Source organism: Lutra lutra, chromosome 1 (assembly GCF_902655055.1).
Source record: "Lutra lutra chromosome 1, mLutLut1.2, whole genome shotgun sequence".
Lineage (NCBI taxonomy): Eukaryota > Metazoa > Chordata > Mammalia > Carnivora > Mustelidae > Lutra > Lutra lutra.
In genome coordinates this window covers 18625970-18651967 of record NC_062278.1, presented here as the reverse complement: position 1 = coordinate 18651967, position 25998 = coordinate 18625970, and the positions used below count along the sequence as shown (strand labels likewise).

At 39.8% G+C, this 25998-nt stretch overlaps 1 protein-coding gene across 1 annotated transcript in view; it reads right to left on the bottom strand.

Annotated features, from left to right (window-relative positions):
- APP (amyloid beta precursor protein) overlaps positions 1 to 25998 on the bottom strand; it is a 275311-nt gene that overhangs the window by 73198 nt on the left and 176115 nt on the right. Inside the window, 3 exon segments of the mRNA XM_047721518.1 lie at positions 12336 to 12494; positions 13193 to 13267; positions 19293 to 19426. Coding sequence (XP_047577474.1) covers positions 12336 to 12494; positions 13193 to 13267; positions 19293 to 19426 — 368 coding nt within the window.

Below are 25998 nucleotides of genomic sequence, written 5' to 3'. Positions count from 1 at the left end.
CACATCCAGGTAACAGCCTTGGCTCTGGCCTTGTGCGGTCATAGAACATGGCAGCCCCCAGGAGAATAGAAAGTTATCTTCCCATTCCTTCCCTCCTCCACATGGAAGCAGATGACTTCTGACAGGGACTTGGGAACAAAGCCTCCATATATTCTGTCCTAACAACATATTCTAGCTTGTCTTTTCTTAGGGAGGAAAATATCTTACTACTTCACAATCTCATTTCAAGCTTCCACTAATCCTTTTTTCTAACATGGCTAACAAAAGCTGGAACAACCCCAATTGTGAAAGCGTAGAACAATTAACCCCAGTCTGGAAATGGAGGAGGAAGAATCCTTTTCATTAAGTCATGTATTTCAAGTGGTAGCTTATACAGATGGCAAACCAGAGAATTAAAGACAGGTGCTGAAATCTGTAACATACAGATAGTAAGGGTGGTATTAATTGTCACTCACAATTAGTGACCTCCTGTTAAATCTGGTGGGCTTTAAATAGCTTTTCTCAGGATATTCTGCTATTTCTCTGAAATAACTGATTTGGGGTACTGTGACCTCATAAGGAATGTATATTTGGTCTCTTTCCCTAGTTCCTGACACAGAGCTCCTAAAACTCATAATTTCCTGAGTGACAAGGGTGATATCTTTTGTCAGAATATTCAGTCTTAATCCCTGGTTCCTGCCATAAGAGCTTCTAAGACCCTTGAAGTGATGAAGAGTTGTCTCTGGTACACTAACACAGTAACTCTTGGAGGATGGTGTCTGGTTGGTAGAGGGACCAAGTCTGTGATTAGAGGTTTGGAACTTTTGGCCCCACCCTCTGTCCCCCCGGGTGGGGAGAGGAACCAGAGACTGAGTTTAATTACCAGTGGCCAGGGATTTAATCAGTTGCGCCTACCTAATGGAGTCTCCATAAAAAAAAACCCTCACAATGGGGTTCAGTGGTGAAGACAATGGGGTGCCAGGAGAGCAGTGGGCACGGACGGCATGCAAGCTCCACATCCCTTCCTGCATACCTTGCCCCATGTATGGCTTCCATCTGCCATTCCTGAGTTATGTCCCTTATAATAAGTTGCTAACAATAAATAAAGCACTGAGGTTTGTCACCTAACAATGGTAGAAATATTAGACAGGAAGCAAACCTATCCACAGAGACCTAACAGGCCAGAAAGGACTGGCATGATATGTTCAGAGCACTAAATGAGAAAAATACGTAGCCAAGAATATTATGTCCAGCCACGCTGTCACTGCAAATAGAGAGATAAAAAAGCTTCCAGGACAAACAAAAACTAAAAGAATTTGCAAACATCAAACCAGCCCTATAGGAAATATTTAAAGAGGTCCTCTAAGCAAAAAGAGGGCCTAAAAGTAACATAGACCAGAAAGGAAGAGAGACAATATACAGTTTGTAAACATTAGCAATCAGACAGAAGAAAGAGAAATTAAGGAGTCGATCCCATTTACAATTCACCCAAGACCATAAGATACCTAGGAATAAACTAACCAAAGAGGCCAAGAATCTGTAATCAGAGAACTATAAAGTACTCATGAAAGAAACTGAGGAAGACACAAAAAATGGAAAAACATTCCATGCTCATGGACTAGAAGAACAAATATCGTGAAAAGGTCTATGGTACCTAAAGCAATCTACACATATAATGCAATCCCTATCAAAATACCACCAATTTTTTTCCCCAAAGAAATGAAACAAATAATCCTAAAATTTATATGGAACCAGGAAAGACCCCGAATAGCCAGAAGAATGTTGAAAAAGAAAATCAAAGTTGGCAGCATCACAATTCCAGACTTCAAACTCTATTACAAAGCTGTAATTATCAAGACAGCATGGTACTGGCACAAAAACAGACACATAGATCAATGGAACAGAATAGAGAGCCCAGAAATGGACCCTCAACTCTATGGTCAACTAATCTCAACAAAGTAGGAAAGAATGTCCAATGGAAAACAGATAGTTTCTTCAATAAACGGTGCTGGGAAAACTGGACAGCCACATGCAGAAGAATGAAACTGGACCATTTCCTTATATCACACACAAAAATAGACTCAAAATGGATGAAAGATCTAAATGTCATACAGGAATCCATCAAAATCTTTGAGGAGAATACAGGTAGCAACCTCTCTGACTTCAGCCACAGCAACTTCTACCTGGAAACATCACCAAAGGCAAGGGAGGCAAGGGCAAAAATGAACTATTGGGATTTCATCAAGATCAAAAGCTATTGCACAGCAAAGGAAACAGTCAACAAAACCAAAAGACAGCCAATAGAATGGGAGAAGATAATTGCAAATGACATATCAGATAAATGGCTAGTATCCAAAGTCTATAAAGAACTTACCAAACTCAACACCCAAAGAAAAAATAATCCAATCAAGAAATGGGCAGAAGACATGAACAGACATTTCTGCAAAGAAGACATCCACATGGTCAACAGACACATGAAAAAGTGCTCCACATCACTCAGCATCAGGGAAATACAAATCAAAATCTCAATGAGATACCACCTCACACCAGTCAGAATGGCTAAAATTAACAAGTCAGGAAACAACAGATGTTGGTGAGGATGTAGAGAAAGGAGAACCCTCCTACACTGTTGGTGGGAATGCAAGCTGGTGCAGCCACTCTGGAAAAGTACGGAGGTTCCTCAGAAAGTTGGAAAATAGAGCTACCCTATGACCTGGCAATTGCACTACTGGGTATTACCCCAAAGATACAAATGTAGTGATCTGAAGGGGCATGTGCACCCCGTTTATAGAAGCAACGTCCACCAGCCATCAAAAAATAAAAATCTTGACATTTGCAACGATGTGGATAGAACTAGAGGGTATTATGCTAAGTGAAATAAGTCAGTCAGAGAAAGACAATTATCATATGATCTCACTGATATGAGGAATTTGAGAAACAAGACAGAGGATCTTGGGGAAGGAAGTGAAAAAGAAACAAGATGAAACCAGAGAGGCAGACAAACCATAAGAGACCATTGATCTCCGGAATCAAACTGAGGGTTGCTGGAGGGGAGGCGGGTGGCAGGGATGGGGTGGCTGGGTGATGGACACTGGGGACCGTATGTGCTATGGTGAGCGCTGCGAATTGTGTAAGACTGATAAATCACAGACCTGTACCCCTGAAACAAATAATATATTATATGGTAAATAAAATAAATAAATACACAAATAAATAGCACTGATTTGAGTTCCTGGAGCTGTTCTTGTAAATTATTAAACCTAAGGAGGGGGTTATGGGAACCCCCGATTCATGGCTGTTTGATCAGAAGGAAAAATGTGTGTGGAAAAAATCTGACACTTGGGATTGGCATCTGAAATAGGGGACAGTCTGATAGGTCTGAGCCCTTAACCTGTGGGGCCTATGCTAACGATGGGTTTGTTAGTGTCAGAATTATTTAACGTGAGGGAAAAGAACCTCACACATTTGGTAGCAGAATACAGAGAGTGGAGTTACACAAACCACATCTATAAATCAGTGAAGACAGCATATAGAATTGGAGTTTAGGACCTGACCCAAACCCCAGAATCAACACTTTTGGACCAACTCTAGCATACACTGGATACAGAGCTTAGATCAATCAAACTGAGAGCAAAGAAGGGCCAGAAATTCCCTGGACTTGTAGGGCAGGTCTTCAGTTCTTGTTTAGTCAAGCTGCGAGCTACGCTGAAGCCCTTAATGATGAACACATTAATATAACCCAGAAGGCAAAGCCCAGAGAGCTGCAGAAGAAACCATAAACAAAGGATCCTTGAAAGTATACCACAGACCCTTGAAAAGATTTTTCAGTCTGATCACCTTACACATGCCAACGGTGACACAATCTTGACTTTTTAGATGAGAGTTACAATTATGTTTTAATTTTGCATATTCATGCTTGCGTTTTGGCATTTTTCTTCCCACATCCTCTCACTGGTTACACCATGCTCAAAGATATGGACATTTATATTTCATTTCACCCTCTGCTCATACTCTTGCTAACCACAGTGCCTTGATCTAGTGGAAACGTTAATGTGAAGAAACGTGAGACACACTTATAAAAACCCAAATGCAACCTAGATCAGTGGATGAGCTTCACAAAATAAGTGAACTCCCTGAAAATGAAGGGGGGTGGAAATCAGAGGGGGAAACGAACCATGGGAGACTATGGACTCCAAGAAACTGAAGGTTTCAGAGGGGAGGGAGGTGGGGGATGGGTGACCCCAGTGATGGGTATCAAGGAGGGCACACTGGGTGTTATTCGTAAACACTGAATCTTGGAACACTACAGCAAAAAATCATGATGCACTGTATGGTGATTAACATGATGTTAAAAAAAAACAAAAAAACACCAACTCCCTGAAACCCATGTGTAATTCTGTGTGTGTTTGCGTATGTGTTTCTTGGGAGACGGTCCCAAGTTGCTGTCTGTTCTAACAGGGTAGATGTCTGTAACAATTAAATAATGTGTTAGCATGCCTTTGTCTAAAAAATGAAGTATTTATGTTTTCATAATGGGTTCTGATATTGAAGGATGAAATGAAAATATCAACATATTAATCTGTAGATGCGACCTATGCTGGAATGAGATAGGACATCCTGGTGCTGCACGTTTTGATGATATCTGATGAAGAGCTATTTTGACTTCAAAGGCAGTGATGAAACAGGGCTCTGCAGTGGAGGGAATCTGGTGATGAATATGGACTCAGAGGCACAGGACAGCTTTCACACTAATGCTTTTCCTACATGCTTCATAATTTTCTTTTTTTTTTTTTTTTAAGATTTTTATTTTTTATTTTGAAAGAGTGAGAGAGAGCACAAGAGAGCTCAGGTAGGAGGCAGAGGAAGAGGGAGAGAGAGAATCTCAAATGAACTCCACACTGAGCACAGAGCCCAATGTGGGACTGTGGGACTCAATCTCACAACCCTGAGGTCATGACTTGAGCCAAAATCAAGAGTTGGATGCTCAACTGACTGAGCCACCCAGGCGCCCCCTACTTCATAATTTTCTATTTAACTTAATTCAATTAAAAACAGAAAGCACTAGGGTCTCTGGCATACATACTTCCTGTTGGTCTTTAGAAGATCTGTCTGTTGAGCCTGGCAGAGTCAAAGCAAGGTAAGGAGGTCCTATTGAGAGGTTTCCTGAAACACCATACAAACCACTCATCATACGCTATAGGATTTTGCTCAATGAGTGCTGATTCTCCTGTTTTCTTTTCCACTTGTTTGTTACTGGGTCTGTCCTTAAAAGCCCTCAAGTCAACGAGTCTCCTTGTGCTCATCAATTTTAACAAATCTCAACTAAAAATAAAGAGATGAATGATGAATGGATGGACAATAAGCATAGAAGGTGATTTTCAACATAGCAGTCTTTTCAGGTACTTTTAAGTACTTTGATGTACTTGCAAGTACGTTCAGATCAGCATTACAAAATTTTTGGTGTATTAAAATTTAGAGGGAAGAATGTCTTACATATCTTCTGTCTCATCTGTCTCATTGCCTTCAACATTAAGAACTAGGCAAATACTTTTTAACTTATTTACCGTCCATTATATTGAGATTCAGATGTCCCATATTTACCTTGGCGTGTAGATACATGCTCTCTACGCTATTCTATAAATGCCCACATCTCTTTTTTTGACCCGAAGTGATTAGTAGAAAATGAAGAGTGGAAGGGAGAAGGGGAGTTTGCAATATCACATGAAATCTTTTTAAAATGGGTAAGTTAAGCACCTCAATTTTGTACCCATTAATTTCTGTCCTTTATTTTCTCCAATGATTTTGCTGCTTCTTATTGAATATTTATTGCCCTGCCGTTAGAAAGCACTCAATCTCCATCCCAGGACAAAAATCACGTTCTCTGATGATATATCTCACAAATCATTACATTAACGTTCTACCAAAGAATTCTACGTGGCAGTTTTCCAGAATCTCAGGAAAATTTAACATTTGGTCAAACTAATCAGAAAGAAATGAGAAAGGAAAGAAGGCTGGTGCTAAACAAAGTGCCAATTTTTTTCCTCCCCCTCAACCAAATGTTGAGAATCTGAGTGTGAGGTATCAGATATAAGCAGGAGACTACTTTTAGTATGAAGAAGGCTGCCATCATGACACAGGGAAAAAAAATAACACAAACTACTGGCACACAGACAAGACAGAAATACATGAAAACATTTCCTAATTGTCACTTCCATGCAGAGAACGCTTCAAAGTCATTGTAGTCAGGGGGCACCTAGATGGCTCAGTCCATTAAGCGTCCTGCTTGAGATTCTCTCTCTCCGTCTGCCCCTCCCCACCATGGTCTCCCTCTCTATTAAATACATAAATCAACAAATCTTAAAAAAAAAGGATGTTATCTAATGGGAGATTTAGAATAAGTATCTATAAAGACACCAAAAATCTCAGAATTACAAAGAAATCTTTTGTAATTCGTCTCTCATCTTTTAGCACATTTCAGTTCTTGCTAATTAGGAGCTCCTGAGGTTTTCCAGACCTAAGCCATTTTAAAATTTCTTTAAAAAGATTTTATTTATGGGGCGCCTGGGTGGCTCGGTGGGTTAAATCCTCTGCCTTCGGCTTAGGTCATGATCCCAGGGTCCTGGGATCGAGCCCCACATCCGGCTCTCCGCTTGGTGGGGAGTCTGCTTCCCCCCCCACCTGCCTGCCTCTCTGCCTACTTGTGATCTCTCTGTCAAATAAATAATAAAATCTTTAAAAAATATATATTTAAAAAAAAAGATTTTATTTATTTATTTGACAGAGAGAAAGAGGGAGAGATTGAGCACAAGCAGGGGGAGGAGCAGGCAGAGAGGAAGAAGCAGGCTCTCCGCTGAGCAGGGAGTCCAACATGGGACTCAATCCCAGGACCCTGGGATCATGACCTGAGCTGAAGGCAGTTGCTTAAGCAACACAGGTGCCCAGGAAGCTTTATTTTAAACAGAAATTCCTATCTAGCCTTTATTTAACTGTACAGGAGCTTGCTTAAGGCTAACTGCTCTCCAGATTGCAGACAATGTTGGCTAGTCAGGCAGTATCACTGTCTTCTCTCCATCTAGGAAGTAGAATCCTGACAGTTACAAAAAGGAAGGCTCAGATCACATTTAGCTCATCTTTCATGAGGCTGTAAGTTGCCTTGATATGAGCTCTGAGAAAGTAGGAAGTCAGAAGCACAGGTAGAGGTCTGTTTTTTAAAATGATGACAATTTAGTTTTAGGAAGTACTTAAGTTTGGTAGTGATCCATTGTGTGATACAACTCTGGAGAGGAATTTCACATTTCTCAGGGTGTGTGGGGGGGCAGAGGGATAACTCTGATTTTCTAAGGAAACTTCAAGAAAAGTGAAAAAATTAAAGGGGCTGGTCCTTAGAAGAGTCACTAGCTCTCTACAGATTAAGAGTTTATGCTGAGGGCAAAGACCAAATTATTCCTGAGGAAAACGCAACTGTTCCATCTCCTGTAATACTGGAAGTATTTGGATATTGTAAAATTCGACACATACTTCAAACAAGGCACTTGTAGACTGACTGTTTACTGGATTAGCCAGAGGGCACATAATTCATGAAAGAGGGAATTTAGAATATAAAGCACAGACATGAGGACCCACAAATGAAATTCATTAGTACAGCAAAGCCTCCTAGCTGTATAAAAACATCATCACCTAAGAGGTCTAAGCTCAGGTTGAAAAATGTAGATAAAATTATGGATTAAACCTGAGCCTCAGTGAGACCATCCATGTTATTTCAGATTCCCATGTGGCAAAGGCTGTAACTGGTGGAATATGGTCAGGGTTAACGGGATATTAATTTTGAAGGTGCTCTCAGCTATAGAATCCACAGGAAAAAAAACACTTTGACTAATTCATTTCCTTATATTCAACTAACACTTACTGAATATTTCATACTTAACAGGCACTGTGTTAAGTATGATGGAAATCTCAGAAAAATTTATTTATGGCTCCAATATAAGACATGACCTTCCTCAGACAGTAACTGGCACACTCCTGATTTGTCTTTTTTCTTTTTTTTTTTTTTGTCTTCTAATAGCAATACAGAAAGATCTTAAAAAGGGACTTAGAACTTTCTTGCATTTTTTTCAAAGTGCAGAGCCCTATCAAGCTATGTGTTAAAATAAACACTCAAAATAAAATTTAAATAAAACACTCATTAATTTAACAAAAATGGCAGGAAATGCCAAGATTGTAGGCCTGGGACTATCCAGCCCCAGTTTTTATCACATGGGAGAGTTTTATGCATTTCTAGGTATGAATTCAATAGACTTCTTGGATCAATCAACAACAATCTTGATTTTTTTTAAGATTTTATTTATTTTTATTTATTTTTTTTAGGATTTTATTTATTAATTCAACAGAGAAAGAGAGAGAGAACAAGCAGGGCGAGTGGAAGAGAGAGAAGCAGGCTTCCTGCTGAGCAGGGAGCCCCATGTGGGGCTTGAACCCAGAACCCTGGGATTATGACCTAAGCCAAAGGCAGACATTTAAGTGACTAAACCACCCAGGTGCCCCTTCAGATCTTATTTTTTTGAGAGAGTGAAAGAGAGAGGGAGGGGGAGAGAGAGAGAGAACATGAGCAATAGGGCAGGGGTAGAGGGAGAAGCGGGCTCCCCGCTGAGCAGGGCGCCCAGTGTGGGATTCCATCCCAGGACCCTGGGATCACGACCTGACTGGAAGGCAGATGCTTCACTGACTGAGCCATGCAAGTGCCCCTAATTTTTTTTTTTTGGACAATAAAATAGTTCTCCCTAATCCAGTCTTAAATTTTTATTTCAAATAAACACGATGTTTAATTCTACATGAAGAGATCGACAGGCCCAGAACAAGCACGATTACGACCAGCCTGAAACGATCCACTTTGGTAACACAGGAAGCTTTGGCAAACGCTCTTCTCCTCACTGTCTTTCGTGGGATGGCGGGTTGCACGGAACCCAAAATTCTGAAACATGCATTTGTTGCATCGACTCCGTTCAGTCCTCATCTTGTATTTAACTCCATCAATGTCCCTTAGCGAAGACCCTACTTTGGAGATCAGGACTTTCGGCTGGAACGTTCCATTAAATGTCAGCAGTTAGCATTCTTGTCTCAACGCCTGCCCCCCTGCCCTGCCCTGGCAAAGGATCCCGATGCCCCTGACCCCCAAATCGAATCCTCTACAAAAAGAGCACCAAGGAATCAAGGGACTTTTCTCCAAATGCATGTAAACAGAATTTTACTGAACAGTGCTAGGACAGAGATTTTTTTTTCTGAATAGGAAATGAAAATGCTAATGTGATATTTTTTTTTCCAAAAGATTTTTGTTCAGAGAGGAAGCGTGGTCTAATAAGAGGGACTGTGGTGGTCAGCTGTGATTCGCAGCTCCACTCTGTTAGCCAGGGCAGCAGTGTCACCCTGAACCGGGCACTTGATCTCAGTGACATCACTGGTGGAACAGGGTCAATCCTGTCTCACCATCTATAAGAGCACCAGAAGCTCTTTTAAGGTTCCTCAGAGCTTTCAGCTTTCTGTACCGTAATGTCCGCAGAAAAAGAAAAATCAAAATGAGGGGCATCAATGTAAGTGGGTGGCTATTTGGTTTAGTTACATAATTTATGCAGATTGCTCCTTTCAGCCAAGATGAAGTAATGAGAACCAGATTTACCCGGTCACCTGTAACAACCAGAAGAGACAGAACTGTGTTTCTTAGAGATATTCGACATCAGGTGACGGGTAGTGTACACTGTGAAAGGGGAAACGAATGAGATGAGCCCTCCAGCTCCTCCAGCTTTTCGTCATGCGCTTCCAGGCTGTCACTCCAGGTGCAGGAACCAACTGGAGCCTGGTGGACTCCCACAGTGAAGGCAGATGAGAGTCTAGAGGGATGAAGGCAGCCAGCAGTCACAGGCAAGTGCCAGGAGAAGAGAGTTGCCCAGATGTGCATGCAATGCCTTTGAGAAAGTAGCTAAGTAATGATCAGGGCATGCAAGTAAAAGAACCCAACCAAGGCCATGGAGAAGAAAAAACCATCCAAAAGGACTAGAGGCAACAGTGCCTGGTGTTCACACAGGTCAGAAATAGCACCTGCTCTCACCATCCAGACAGGAAAACATGAATACTAGTATTCATGGTAGATTACTCAGTAGGTCCTAACCTCCATATTGGAGAATAAGGAGCCATAAGCTGATAACCACTCTGATCCCCCGAACAAGTCTTAAAAGCAAAACCTGAAAGGATCAAACTGTTTCTGAGTAATTTAACAACATTGCAGAACAAAGCTCAAGAAGAGAGGTATATAAAAGTACCCAGCACTCAATAAGGTAAAGTTCACAGTGTCTAACAGCCAATAAAAAACTACTAGGTATGAAATGAAGGAAAATATCACATATAATGAAAAAAAAAATCAATCAAAATCGACCCAAAGCTGACATAGCTGTTAGAGGTGGCAACCAAAGGTATTACAAGTTACTATATATAATGTATTCCACAGGCTCAAACACTTAATAAACGGAATATATAAAAATAACAAACAGAAACCAGACTAAACTTCGAGATATGAAATGCATGAGATGAAAAACAGCCAGATGGGGGTAACAGCTGATTGAAATCCCTATGGCACATCATAATCAAATTACTCAAAACTGGTGAGAAAGAGAAAATCTTCAGAGTAGCAGGATTTAAAAAAAGAAGATAGAGGGCACCTGGGAGGCTTAGTTAAGGATCAGACTCCTGATTTTGACTCAGGTTACATCTCAGGGTCATGAGATTGAGGCCTGTATTGGTCTCTGTGCTGGGTATGGAGTCTGCTCATGAGTCTCTCTCATCCTCTGCCCACTTCCCCCCCTCTCTTAAAAAAAAATAATAAAAAGATATATTATTTACAGAGACAAAGGATAAAAGTATTCTTATTGGAAACTATGCAAGTAAGACAATGGAACACCATCATTAAAGTGGCTGAAGAAGAAAACTTCATCCTAAAATTCTATTCCCAGCAGAAATGTCTATCAAAAACGTAGGTGAAATATCGATCTTTTCAGATACCCAAGCAAAAGAATTCTTTCCCAATCTACATGTATTAAAAAAATTTTTAAAGGAAGTCCTCTGGATAGAAAGAAAATAATTCCAGACGGATCTATACAAGGAATAAAGGGCACCAGAAATGGTAATTATTTTTCTTATTATGTAAAACTCTTTAAAAGATAACTTACTTTTTGAAAGAAAATTAATAATAATGTAGTATCAAAAACGTATGATAACAACAGCACAAAGATTGGGAAAAAGGAAAATGGAAGAATTTGAGTATGAGTTTCTTCTAATATACCTGAAATGGCATAATATCACTTATACTGGTATAATATTGTGAACTGTTAGAAACATTTTCTAAAACCCTAAGGCAAACACTAAAATAACAAAATACAGAGTGTTACAGCTAAAAATCCTACAAAGAGCACAAAAAAAATCATAAAAAACATTCTTAATAGAATTTGGCCAAAAAAAAAAAAAAAAGAAGAAGAAAAAGGGGACAAAGAACAGATGGGACAAATAGGAAACAAAGCAAGATGACAGATTTAGGTATAACTGTATCAATAAGTTCATGAAGTCTTCTCAATTAAAAGGCGAGGTTCAACTGTGTGCTGCCTACAGGAAATGCACATCAAATATAAAGACAGATAGGTTAAACAAAAGTATAAGGATGGAAAAATGATATGCTAGGATCACATTGATCAAAATAAAGCTGAAATAGCTTTAATATTAGACAGAGTAATTTCAGAACAAAACATATGACCTGGGAGAAGCAGGGTATTTCATAATGAGAAGCAGTGGGGTGAAGGAGGACATAACAACTCTGAATGTTTACGCACCTAAAAACAAAGCCTCAAAATACAAAAAGCAAAACCTGACAGCCTCACACGAGAAAATGTCAGACTTTAATAGCAATTCCTTAGTAATGGATAGAACAGACAGACAAAATGCACACACGCTCATGCTCAGAATGTTCCTGCCGTCTGAAGTAAACTCTCCCACGAAGGCTCATTGAAGAGATACATGTGCATTGCTTGCTAAGCCTTTCTGGGCATTTATTGCTGAACACCTTGTTGGCCTCCTGATATGAGCGGACGCCATGACTGACGAGGGCTTTCCCCTCAGAGACTATGGAGGCTGCTCTGAGCAGGAAACTTGAGTTCTAGCTCCTGTTATGACTTTAAAAATCCTGATACCTTGGCCAAATCCCAACTTCCCATGATGCTTGGTTACAGGTCATTGGACAGGGAAGAAGGGTTGGGTATATATAGAAGTCCTGCCAGCCGTCGTGTGTGTGTGTGGTGCCCTACGGGAGCTGGGAGACCTACCCGAGGGGGCACGGCCTGCAGAGCAGTGATGTAATTCTCTAGAGCCAGGCGGCGGCGGTCGTTGAGCATGGCTTCCACGCGGGCCATGTGCGTCTCCACCAGCTGCTGCCTCTCGTTGGCGGCTTCCTGCTCCAGACTCTCCACTTTCTCCTGGAAGTGCTGTCGTTGCAAACACACACGTCAGTTGAGGACGGAACAAGGAGGACGGGGCAGCAAATCCAAGTGTTTCCAGCTGGGCATCGTATGTCGGTTCACTCAAAGATTTATAGTCCCTCCACATTTTGACTAATTCACCATGTTTCATGGTCTTCCTCCCTTTTCTGTCCTCCATCTCCCAACCTGATTTCTCACCGTAAATCATTATTTTATATTTAGTCCCCGAAGACTGATTTGACTAACCGTAATACCGGATAAATTTCTGTGTTCTTAAAACTCTGAAATCCATTACAGATAAAAAGAATTCCTCTTACTCAAAGTATTTTAATTTCAGAAAACGACCAGGAGACTCTCATAGTTTCCTCGAAGGTAGTTTTGAGAGGGGTTCCTGTCACAAATTTTAATCATGATGTAATTTTTGCCAGAGGAAGAAGCAGCAGCAGATTTTGGCCATCAGAAAGATGTATTGATACAAAGCAGGCAGCAAATAACAATAGGAGTTTTATGGAAATGAATTGTAACTTGAGCTAATTAAAAGCAAATACAAGAAAAAATTTAAGACACTGAATTACTGGACAATTATGAGCCACAGACCAAATTGATGGGACTATGAACAACCACCCGGGGAATACAACCATTCATCCAGAGACGCTGGGAAATGTGTAGGCCTGTGCTGCTGGGTAAACTAGCCTGGGTTTTACCTGAATAACCGCTTTCTTGTCGGCTTTAGGCAAGTTCTTTGCCTGTCGTTCTGCCTCTTCCCATTCTCGCATGACCTACAAAATGAGAAAACATTTGAATTTAAAATCATCAGTTCTTTTTCCCCCCAATTTATATTTAATGAGACATTATTTCCTTTCTGTACTTGACATTTTAAACATTTTAAAAAATTATCACATTCCAGTCCTATTTCAAAATGGTTTATCTGACCTCCCACTAAGATGGAAATCATCTATCGTAGCAGAATATTAAACACAGGGCTCACATTTATTGAAGGAATATGACACTTTGAAACAAAGTTGGTCTTTTTTGCTATTCCTCAGGAATGGCTGGAAGTCATTTTATTTGATGTGCACAAATGTCAATGACTCATAAAAGGCATATATATATATATATATATATATATATTGAACAAAGATTTCCTCCATTAAATTGAGTGCATTTTTTTAGTCTTTTGTGAAAGTAAGTTATAAAATTTAAAGCTGTGTATTTCTCAAACAGTAAAGTGGGGGAAGGCATGAACATTTTATGCGTGCGCACACATGCCGTGAACACACTACCAAAAAGACGTTACACGATGGAGGAAGGAAAAGAAGGCTTCCATTGTCACAACTCCTCGGAGCCATCCCACTGACGGGTAATGAGGGCCTTTTGCTCACCCACCGCCATCATGCACAGCAAAGGATACCCGAAGTACCTCCAGAAATTCCAAGAGAGTACACATTATAATGTTCTGAACGTAGCCAAACATATTTTTGGCAAGTTATGCTAATTTAGTAACCAGGCTAATCTGCTTGGTAGGAAGAGAAAGCTTCCTCTTCTCATCCTTGAAGTTCACCCAGGATTATTACCCTGAGAGAGGTTCGTTCGTTGACTTGAATGCAAAGAGGAGAAGTCTGCAGCTGCCTGTTGTTGAAATGAAATGATACTAGATTCTTAACCACCTATGGCTGCCTTTCCTTTTCAAGTGCACTACTCTGCTGTCAAGCAGAGCTTTTCTAACTGCAACTCGTAACTGAGCCAGGTGAAATAAAGAATGGGAAGATCAAGGAAGCAAAGTAATGATCTACTGACAGATGTGTACTTGCATACTTTGTAGACACACAAAGCATAAAAGAACCTGATTTCCATACCATAAGGGCCTATTATTTATAGGTATTTATTTCACAAGGAATCGATTTTTCTGACATCAAGATTAAAAAAGAGAGCGAGATAGAGAGACCTGGATAAAAAACTAGTGATAGAGAATTTCTATGAGATAATAACTTATCAAATCACTGTGTGGGCTTTTATTTAGGTATTTTATACTCTAGCATTAATTTGCTGTGTACGAGACAAGACTAGCTTCCTTGTGGTATTTTTATAAAAATTATGGAGAAAATAGGATGGAGTGAATTTTCTACTATAGTTGAAGAACATGTAAAAAAATAACCAGAGAAGGTCACAACAAGATTAGAACAAATGCCCCACTGCTATGAATAAGAAGAGAATACAAAAGAAAAGAAACATTATCCCAGATGCCTCAGTGTCTCTAAGAGTTAATGAAGGGCAGCCGTAGGGAGGGGGCTGCGGAAAACTACCTTTGCTTTATGGATAAGGCTTGCAGCTTGCAATAAAAATATTTCAATTTCCTGCTCTGAGAATATTCACAGTGGAAGTACTCTACTATGAACTCTTCAGGCAAGGAATCTCAAAATTAGTTTGAGAGAGAAGCCAAATGTCTTACTGGACTGTGAAAACTGATCTCCTGTATATCTTTACATTTTTGCCATTCCACCTTGCACGTTCAGAACCTGGCCTGTAAACTTTGAGCTGGGGAAATACAGGGAATAATTATATTTATTTAGCTAATAAACTGAAAATAAACATTAGTTGAAAATGAAACCGAATTTGATTTTTAGAGGAATTTAACAATATCCTATGCTCTCACAAAACGATTCACTGATACCATCACCCTAGGCCTATTCAATGCAAGGTAAGCATACACCGTAAGCTCAATGTCTCTCTGAACAATGGCTACTGCTGAGATGTCCCAGTAATAGATAACATTACTGCAGATTGGTTACATAGCAGACTCTGTATTAAGCGCTTTATATAATCTGTGGGATTAGTCATGGTGATCTCCATTTATGGACCAGATTAAGTCACCTGCTCAAGGTCACGGAGAAAAAAAAAAAAGGAGAATAAAGGATATAAACCAAGATCTTTGTGGCTTTAAGGACCATGCTTTTATCCTCTACTGCCCAATTTGCCATTATAAAACATAAAAATTACATATATATCATATATATGATTTAAATAAGTTATATTCTTATATAGCTAATTATATAAATGTCTAGTTATATATAATATATAAATATACATACAAGTATATATAAATTACATATATAATTATATAAAAATTGTTCAATGGCAAATTCAATGGATGAGCTAAGTTTTCTTGTATTTGGTGACAGGAAAAGGACTATTCCTAAGATATTGATGTTTATCTTAAAAATAATAAATTCAGAGAAAGGTCAAATTTCATTTTGGAGAATTTCATTTTAAGGATATATTACAACTGCTAAGTCCATAAGTAATATGTATAATTATTATAAGATATATAAATATATAATAAAAGTGTTTATAGATTATTCAGAATCTTCTATTTTCTAGACACAACTCAGAACATATGCAAACAGAAATCTACTAGTTATCATGACGCCCAAAAACCCAATACCAAGGCCCCCAAATACCAAACTCCCCCCCCGTCAAATCTCTGTGCTCATAAGACAACAAATAGTAACAAAAATTACAATAAGAAGAAATTAAAATTCTCATGTTGCTCCATATAGTCTTGTAAAGCAACTCCCCACTGAATGAACAAAAGTATTAGGATCATCAGATTTATGGATCTTCAAAGACTTGGCTGTTTCTTGTAGAGAAAATGACAACTAATACATAGAAAGTTAAGAGGCAGGCAGGCAAGTACAAAGGCAAACAGTCCTTAGAATTCAGTACCACAGATTAGGGAGATAAATGTTAATCTCAGGCATCTCTCTATCCTCGGGCCACTGGAATAAGCAGACAGCATTCTCTGCTCTAGGATCACATCTCTTAAGTTAGGTCAGATACACAGTTATTTATAATAACTAAAAGATGAAGAAATTCCATAAAGATTTATATGGTTAAATAGATGTGCTAAGCTAAAACTAAGTTACTATTCTAAGAAAGATCTAGAATATCTACTGACATGTAGGAAAAAAAAATCACTAATAAGTTACTTGGCACTGGAGATGCCAATGGGAGCTTTCAGAGTTTATTTTTTTTATTACTCTTTTTTTGGACTTCGTTGTCCCTGAAATGGAATTTGAGGCCAGTGAGAAGGCTCTGAAAGCTTCACAGGGAAACAGTGAGATAGGATTTAAGTTTAAAAGATGCCATTTCGGGGTGCCTGGGTGGCTCAGTGGGTTAAAGCCTCTGCCTTCGGCTCAGGTCATGATCCCAGGATCCTGGGATCGAGCCCCGCATCGGGCTCTCTGCTCGGTGGGGAGCCTGCTTCCACCTCTCTCTCTCTGCCTGCCTCTCAGCCTACTTGTGATCTCTGTCTGTCAAATAAATAAATAAAATCTTAAAAAAAAAATAAAAGATGCCATTTCAGGGCCAATAAATACGACTCAACTGCTTTCTTAATGGTGATTATATATCAGCCTGTGTTTTTCCTAATGAAAAATCCTGCTTTCCAGAACTGCCTTCAGGTGAAATCTTACTGTTCCATTCTACCTAGCTTCCTTGTTCAACTTGCTTTTAGGTTTTCATCATGGCCAAAAACTACTATTGCACATTATACTCTACAGCTAAAGTAGTTTAGCTTTTTTTTCTTCCCTTGTTATTACTCCAAAATAAATTCAAGCATCATGGATCATGGTCACTCATCTTAAAAAAAAAAAAAAAAAAAAGTAATTGTGTCTTTCCAGATACATTAAACAGTTCTTTTTATTTTATTTTTATTTTTTAAAGATTTTATTTATTTATTTGACAGATAGAGATCACAAGTAGGCAGAGAGGCAGGGAGAGAGAGAGGGGGAAGCGGGCTTCCCGCTGAGCAGAGAGCCCGATGCAAGGCTCGATCCCAGGATCCTGGGATCATGACCTGAGCTGAAGGCAGAGGCTTTAATGCAATGAGCCACCCAGGTGCCCCTAAACAGTTCTTTTTAAAATATAGCTTTTCATAAGAGACTCTTAATATCAGGAAACAAACTGAGGGTTGCTGGGGGGTGGGGTAGGAGGAATAGACATTGGGGAGGGTATGTGCTATGGTGAGTGCTGTGAATTGCATAAGACTGATGATTCACAGACCTCTACCCCCTGAAGCAAGTAATATATGATATGTTTATAAAAATATATAGGTTTTATCATATTCAAGTATAGTGAGGTCAACAGATCAGGGGACAGATGCCATTGAAAAGATTGTTACTCACATACAGTTCCCAAGAGGAGTGGCATGCCATGCCATGCCACTGAGGGAAGGAAGGAGGGAAGCCCCAGGGTGGATTGTTAAGACAGAGGAAGTGAGGGGAAAATGTAGCCAGGAGTCTCCGGTTTCCTCAGGAAGGAATGGGTGAGTCAGGGTAAGCAGGTGAAGCAGGCTTAGATTTGGGCAGTCCAACAATTTTGATATATGGATATAAAGGCTTTCCCTAGCTATCTATTACGTAGCCTGGAAGTGAACAGGGCAGGTGGATAGTGGGCCAGAGAGGAGGAGCAAAATGAAGAAGGTATCTGGTAGAAATGGACTTTGGAGAGGTTGGCTTGATTATGAAAGGTGTGCCTGAAGGCTAGTCATTTGCTACCTCTAGGAACTGGCTAACCCTGGGAGGAGCAGTCTCCCTAGAGTTGGTAAGGCCCCAGAAGTTAAAATACCAGAGAATACAGAAAATTAAAGCCCAAGACTAATGCCATCTTCTAAAGACTTCCTGTGATCTTAGAAAATATATAGCAGACTAACCCATGAGTCCTATTTAATGTCTATTAAGAAAACTTTAAGTATTTCTGCTAAATATTACCAAAATCAGTAATACTTTCTGATATTTACTATAGAATAGTAACACCAAAAAAAGGGAACGGTTGACTTTGACCTGAGAGATTTCCTCATTCACTCACTTATGTTTCCTTAAATCTGACTTTTCCTATGGTTTTCATACTCTGAATTGTAGGCTTCAAGTTAGGCAGTAACTGACAAGGAAGTGCTGATATATATATTTGTTGAATGAATGAATGAAGCATCTGAGAAAGGGCTAAAATTATTATTTATCTTTAATAAATACAATTTATTTATTGTACAGCCATATCAGAAATTGTAACTGATATTAATAGATATAAATTAGCCAGGTTTTGAACAAATTTATCAATTTGTTTCATAAAGAATCTGCTAAAAAACAAACCATGGTTTGCCACACAATGTGATGAAAAGAACAATGCACCGGGAGCAAGAAAGCTTCTAGTGCCAAATGCCATCTCTTGTGTTCCTGGTGTTGCTTTGTTGTAGAGTGCGAAACCAGTCTTGAACCGCTGCTACATTATCGATTGTTTACAAAACACAGTGACAGGATCATTATGGTTCACATTGCTTTTAGGTTCCCATGGTCCTATGAATTGGCTTTGGAAGAAATGTGAGATTCAAAGGTCTAACACTTTGGCATCTAATAAAAAAAAAATTCATCTTTACTAACAGATCATTTTAAGGGATTTTAATTTACAACATCATGGTTACAGGGCTATGTATATACAAAGTAATAAAACCAGAGAGAATGCTGCAGACATAATTTAATTTGTGCTTATGAATTCCTGCTATACTTAGTGGGACTGGATCTCTCCTAAGTGGCATGCTCAGGGAGAATTCTAAACACCCCAAACCATACCTTTAGAGCAAACATATAAAACTAAGACTTTATGCCTTTAAAGATCTGGATAAAATTAAAGACACTTTCAGCCCCTAGGCATTCATTCATCAGCCAAAGAGCCCCTACGGAGACTCCAAGGCAGAGGCCAGGCCCAAATTTCCCCTTTATTGTAAACTAAAGGACAGAAAAGTCACTTTACCTGGGACATTCGCTCACGGTGCTTGGCTTCCAGCCTCTCTTTGGCTTTCTGGAAATGGGCATGTTCATTCTCATCTCCAGGTGTCTCAAGATACTTGTCAACGGCGTCAGGGGTGCTGGCTGCTGTTGTAGGAACTATAAAGTAGAAAGGAGGTTTGAGAAGAGAAGTAGAATATCCAATCATTTCAAAGAAAGCTGTATTTTCCTCTTACTACAGAACAAAGAATTTAGTAGAGAAGCACATACAAGAAGTTAATGCTATTTAAGAGAACACCATGAGACATTTCACAGCACAGTACAAATGTTTCCCCTCTTTCAAGTATAGGGTGAAGGAAAATCTATAAAACAGTTGATTCTGCGAGTGTAGTGTTATATTTAAAATTCTCTGCAAAATAGGCATGCACAAAGCAAAACCAGTCAGTGTTTAATACAGACATTTTGTCCCAGATCCCTATGCCTTGCTAAATTAACTTTTGTAATCTTCAAAGTAAAATATGTTATCAATATCATACCTCATGATTCCTACAGAAAGTGAAGAAATCTCCAAATCAGTCGATTGCAGAATAACCATACCACAGAGTAAAGGTAAATTCTACACGAGATATTTCCGATAGCTTGACGTCAAAGCCACCTTTTGTGACAAAGTGTTTCAAACACTATCCCAAACCCCATAAATGTCAATAAATGTGTTTCTGAAATCACAAAAGGATTCTTTCCTCCTTCACAAAATTTGACAACAGCCAGCCAATTCATTATACTAGTTGTCAAAAAGAAAGTGATTTCTATTTTGAATTCAACTAAAACTGCCAAGCAATATGACTGAGCTGCAACATATACTGCTAAATTACACGGAAACACAAATATCCATAAAATTGAAGAGCATACTACAAAACAAAAATATTTTAATTCATGAGCCGAGTGAATTTTAATGCCCTATACAAACAGTGTTCCAAAAGATTAGTAATGATTAGTGAGAATTCAGAGCATTTATGAGCTTACAAGAAAAAAAAAAAAGAAAGAAAAAAAAAGACTCTGATTTAAAGAATAGAATTACGTTCAACCAAAACAGTGAAATTAGCTCTTTTCACTATGCTTTCAGGTCAAATCAACTCAAGTATTTTATTCAAAAGATTATTCAAATATCTCCAGTGTTCTGTGTATTTTTCATCACTGATTTTACCTAATTATTGACTACTATCATTGAGATATGATATCCCAAAGAGGACTTAAATGAGAAGTATTTATGGCTAAATCATTTTGAAACAAAGTTCTTTTTAAATTTAATTTTATTTTTTGCCAGAGAGCGAGAGAGCGAGAGAGCGAGCGTGCATAAGCAGGGGGAGCCGCAGGCAGAGGGAGAAGTAGGCTCCCAGCTGAGCAAGGAACCTGATGCAGGACTCGATCACAGCACTCTGGGATCATGACCTGAGCCGATGGCAGACTCTTAACTGACTGAACCACCCAGGCATCCCTTCAAACGGAATTTTAAGATGTTTCCTACTGAGAAATAACCTGGAATCTTCACAGTCCAAAGGTTTCAGGATTTCAACCAAAACCAGAAGCCTGTTTGTTACTTAAGTAAGATCTTTAATTTAATTTTTAAAATTTTTTACTTTTTTATTTTTTTTAAAAGATTTTGTTTTATTTGACAAACAGAGATCACAAGTAGGCAGAGAGGCAGGTAGAGAGAGAGGAGGAAGCAGGCTCTCTGCTGAGCAGAGAGCCCGATGTGGGGCTCGATCCCAGATCCCCGAGATCATGACCTGAGCTGAAGGCAGAGGCTTTAACCCACTGAGCCACCCAGGCACCTCAGATCTTTAATTTTAAAGGGGGATATTTGCTCAGATTTCTTCCCTTGCTCTTGAGTCACTGTGTAATTATTATTATTTTTTTAAAATAAGAGCAATTTAGGTATCTAAACAGAGGTTGCTCTCAAGTAGAAGGAAGGAGGCAGCGCGTATGCCTGGGGTTATTTTTCAAAATACTTGTGTGTTCAGCCCTCTGCCTCCACCAGGGGATTGACTGTGAGTCAACAGGTCTGGGGCCTGCACAGGGCAATACAGATTAAAATGCATCTGTCCCCACCTCCTGGATGGTAAATGAGGGAGAAGGTACTTCAGCAGAGGAAGGGGAAAAGCATCATGAGCTTTGCAATGAGGCACACCCAGCTTTCAGTCTTTCTTAGACTAGCTGTGACCCAGGGCAGCTAACGTGAGTCGTCTGTGCCCCTGCTTCCTCACCGATCAGGCCAGCATCCTAGGTGCACGGGGAAAACGAGATGCCACCCACACGTTCAGGTTAGTGCCCTTCTCTCTCCTTTCACTCATCACATGTTGTTCAAATCTTAGAACTTATGCAAACCATAGAAAAAATGAGCTTTTATTTCACATCCACTGAAAATGAATGACACACAGGACCATGAGGTACCACCCACAGGAAAAGGAATATATATTTTTCTAAAAGACCTTTGGCATAACCCCCATAGAAGGCCCACAAATGCTTGAAAAAGAGTCCTTAATTTTTAAGACTGAGAAGTAATTTTCAATTTAAAATCCTTTTTTTTTAAAAAAAAGGAAATCAAAGGCAAGTGTTTTTCTGCATAAATTCAAGCAAATCAATATGCAAGTATATTTAACTTCATCAATGTTCCCCACTTGAAATGGAAGCGATGTTTAGCATTTTAAATGTGCTTCCCGTGGTTTTAATCGTTTTTTTCATCTTTGTGGGTACAGCTTAAACACGAACACGTTAAAGTTCTTTTGGCACAGTACAATCCAGCAGGATGACAGAATTAGGCAGACCATATTTTCCATTTTGAATAAATGAAAATGTATGAATGTTTGGGGTTCTTTTCACCGATCAAGATAGCCGTCCGGCTGTTAAGTGTCATAACCATAACACAGCACCCTCAAAAACTGGAATTATTGAAGTTACTACATAAGTAGGAAAGTTCTCCAACCAACTTTTATGGTTGGCAGATTGTACGTTTTTCTCCAATTCTTATGATTTGCAAACACTGTCTCCTGTTTTATGGAAAGGAGATAAACGCTGAAATCTGAGTCAGTATAATCCCATTAATCTATGTTAAAATGTAGCTTTGTAATATTAAGATAAAAAGAATATTAGAGAAATGAGCATGCAAGGTATATTTAATAGGATTAAGAATATTTCAAGTATTAAACCTTCTTTTTAGGGATGTGGAAATAAATATAAATACTGTATTACTGATTTATTCCATTTAATCCAATATTTCTTTTTGAGTAAATCCTTGTAAGTGGCGCTTGTTACTGCCTTTCGTTGAAGACTTTGAAGGACACTGTCTCTCTTTTAATCTTTAATTCAAGCATTTTAGCCATTCATACTAAAGCTCCATCTCAATTAGCCTGAGTGAAGTTCTCCTGTATTCCCACCAACCAGCAAACCAGATCACTGTCCAGTCAAGGACAGAAGAAAGATGGTACATCTTGATATCTGAAAATGAATTTAATATTTCATTATCACTACCCTGCAGCTGGTACGGAGGAAAGAGAGAACATTCTAAGGAAGCATTTGTACAGAGAGCTCAGCTTTTGCTTCTCTAATAACCCCACGCCATGATCACACCAGGAACAGCTGCTGGTTTGTGATAAAGTCCAGGGTAAGCCAGACGCATGATAACGAGGACAGTGGACAGGAGCAGGAAACCTGTGCCCTTTGTCCCTGCCCTTTCAAGGTGCTTCCTTTGGGGAAAGAGTGGCTCAAGGAACGACAGGTTACATTCCAAGGCGTAAAGGAATGGGAAGCTGTCTATCGCAGGTCATTTAAAGCACAGGTCATTTCAACAACGGAGAAAGTAGGAACAAGCTGGCCTTAACGGAATTTACTTTGGTTGTGTTTTTTTAAGCTACCATATAACAATTCATCCTGCCCAGAGACCTCTGAGGCTCCTCAGAAACTGTGATCTCGGCTCACATTTCCAAGTCGGCCAAGTAATAACAGTCTGTATGGATTAGTCTCTGCTGCACGAGGAGGTGCTTTCCACGTGTCCTCATTCAATATGTGGGCGGCGGGGGGGGGGAGGGGGAGTAAAAATCACCCCATTACATCTACTGTGCATTTAACATAATTCCTCCTATCTCTGACCCACAAATATGTCTGAATTTAGGTTTAGGTAAACCATGAATGAGGCTTATAAAGTTAATATTTAGAGCAGAAAGGGGCTAATCCATCGATATATCTAGGGCACTGGAAAGTATTTGCTTTTGTTAATGAACAACATGAATTGGCAAAAAAATATGCTTCGCTATGATATCTGTCGATCTATTTTCTATCCAATAGCTGTTCCTACTCCGAATGCTGTCTGGCAAATGACCTCCACCCAACGTTTCAGCACAAGTAGGGTTCTGAGGCAGGGGTCGCAAAAGATCCCACGGAGCGTGACCCTGGATGACCTTTTAGCCTTTGGCCCCTGTTCCGATGGGCTCATCTGTAAGCAAGCCCACTGGATATATTCCCCTTTCGCAGAAAACTAGACTAAATGTTCAGGGTTAAACATCTTTAGCTCTGGGTTTTAACCTCTAGCTGCCACATCGTTAACAGCCCGGCATCATCACACACATGGGTTTTTACTTTATCAAATGACCTTCATATTGATTTTCTTAGTTTAGTCTCATAACGGCCTGGTAAAATATGGTAGGATATACCTTTCAATACCGAGAATGGGTGTCTACACGTAATACCAAATAAAGGCAAATGCTACAGAAAAGCAGTTCTAACTCACAGCATGTTACTGGCTCAAGGTGAACATTCTGGCTCCAAAGATTCAGTGGATTCTAGATGACTAATACTTTCCATAGATGCTTCATTCTTGCTTTTCTGCAACAGGGGAGGTCAGAGGTGACTGAAAAGCTGAGATGGCAGCTTGGATGTAAACGGTGCCACCTTGAGTGTGTTTGTCCATTCCTTTATTCCTCTGTTTAACAAATACTACCACCCATACCAAATGTGAGGCACACAGGAGAAACCAATGAGCGAAACAAAGACAGCTGTTCTTAGGAAATTATAGTCTAGTGAGAGAAACAGTTAAAAAAAAAAACAGATAAAAATAAGTCACCTTGTTAGAATGTGATTTGTATTATGAAGAAAAAGAAAACCAGAACAGGGCTGGGAAGAATCACGAGTGCAGGGGAGGGGAGCTGAGGGTGGGCGAGGGGCCAGGCTGGGTCAAACTGAGAAGGTGTGTTTGGACAAAGAGCTGAAGCCCCACTCCCTGTCAGCCAAGGGGAGAATACAGCAGGGAGACACAGAAACTAGCAAAAAGGCCCTAAGAGGTGAGTGTGCCTGGAGAATTCTAGGACAAGCAAGGTCAGTGTGGCCAGAGCCGAAGAAGAAAGGGAGAGTGAAGCGTGAGAGGCAGAAAGGAAATGAGGGACAGATCAGATGAGAGCTGTGGGGAGACAATGCAAGTTGTTTTAAGGTGGGGAAAGATATGACGATGCTTTCAGACGGTCACAGTCTGCGGAGGGATAAAGCAGAAGAGAGTGAGGGGTTCTCATAGAACTTTCCTCCCCCACACTCCCAGACACAAGACGAATCACAGATTCGCATCTTTCTCTCATTGCAGAGTGCTATTACATAGGTAACCAGATACTAAGGGAGACATTCTTTTCACACATGTGTGAAGGTTCTTTTCAGTTTTAAGAATTTTGCACCAATGCAGGTCACAACATTTCCACTTCACATTGTAATCTCTCTTAGTACCTGTCAGAGCTCTCTCTCTTTTTAAAATTTTATTTATTTATTTGACGAAGAGAGAGAGAGAGCACAACTAGGCAGAGAGACAGGCAGGGGAGGGGGGAAGCAAGCTCCCTGATGAACAGAGAGCCTGATTCAGGGCTCCATCCCAGGACCCTGATACCATGAACTGAGCTGAAGGCAGAGGCTTTAACCCAGGCGCCCCTCTCTCTTTTTTTTTTTTTTTTTTAAGGTGGATGGAGGGGGTGTGTGTACATATTTGCTTTCAGTTTATCTTATTTTTTAATTTATTTTATTTTTTCTTTTTCTGGGTGGGTGCGGGGGGAGAGAGAGAGAAGTAAAAAATGCCCCATGCAGGAGTTGGGGGGAGAGGGAGACAGAGAACCCCAAGCAGGCTCCACACCTAGTATAGAGCCCCCCAGTGCAGGGCTTGATCTCACAACCCTGAGATCATGACCTGAGCTGGAAATCAAGAGCCGGATGCTTAACCGCCTGAGCCACCAAGGTGCCCTCTTGCTTTGAGTTGCTTTGAACCCCAGTGCTGTCCCCAGTGTTCCCCTAACAAAACATACCCACCATCACTGGGGATGTGATGCCAATGAAACATTTCTCTTCCAGCATTTCCCCTAAGAAAACTATACTTTTTAGGAAAGTTACTCCAAAAGGAAGTAAAAACTGGTATTAACTTTAGATTGCACAAAAATCATTCCCTTTGCCTCTTTGGAGGACCTTTGTAAGAGACACATGATCAATTTCAGCCAATAAATCAAAGTTTATGCCAGGTTTAGTTCATTTCAGTCCTGACCGTATCATCACTACGCAGTTCTCCATTTCATGCCAGGCAACAACAATGTGGAGTCAAAACACTACAGGCATCGAGAAAAACGGCCCCTATCATTTTGATATTCGCTTAATTCCTCAACCTCGAGGAGAAATATAATGTTCTAGTCAAGAAGGGCTTAGGATACAAAAGG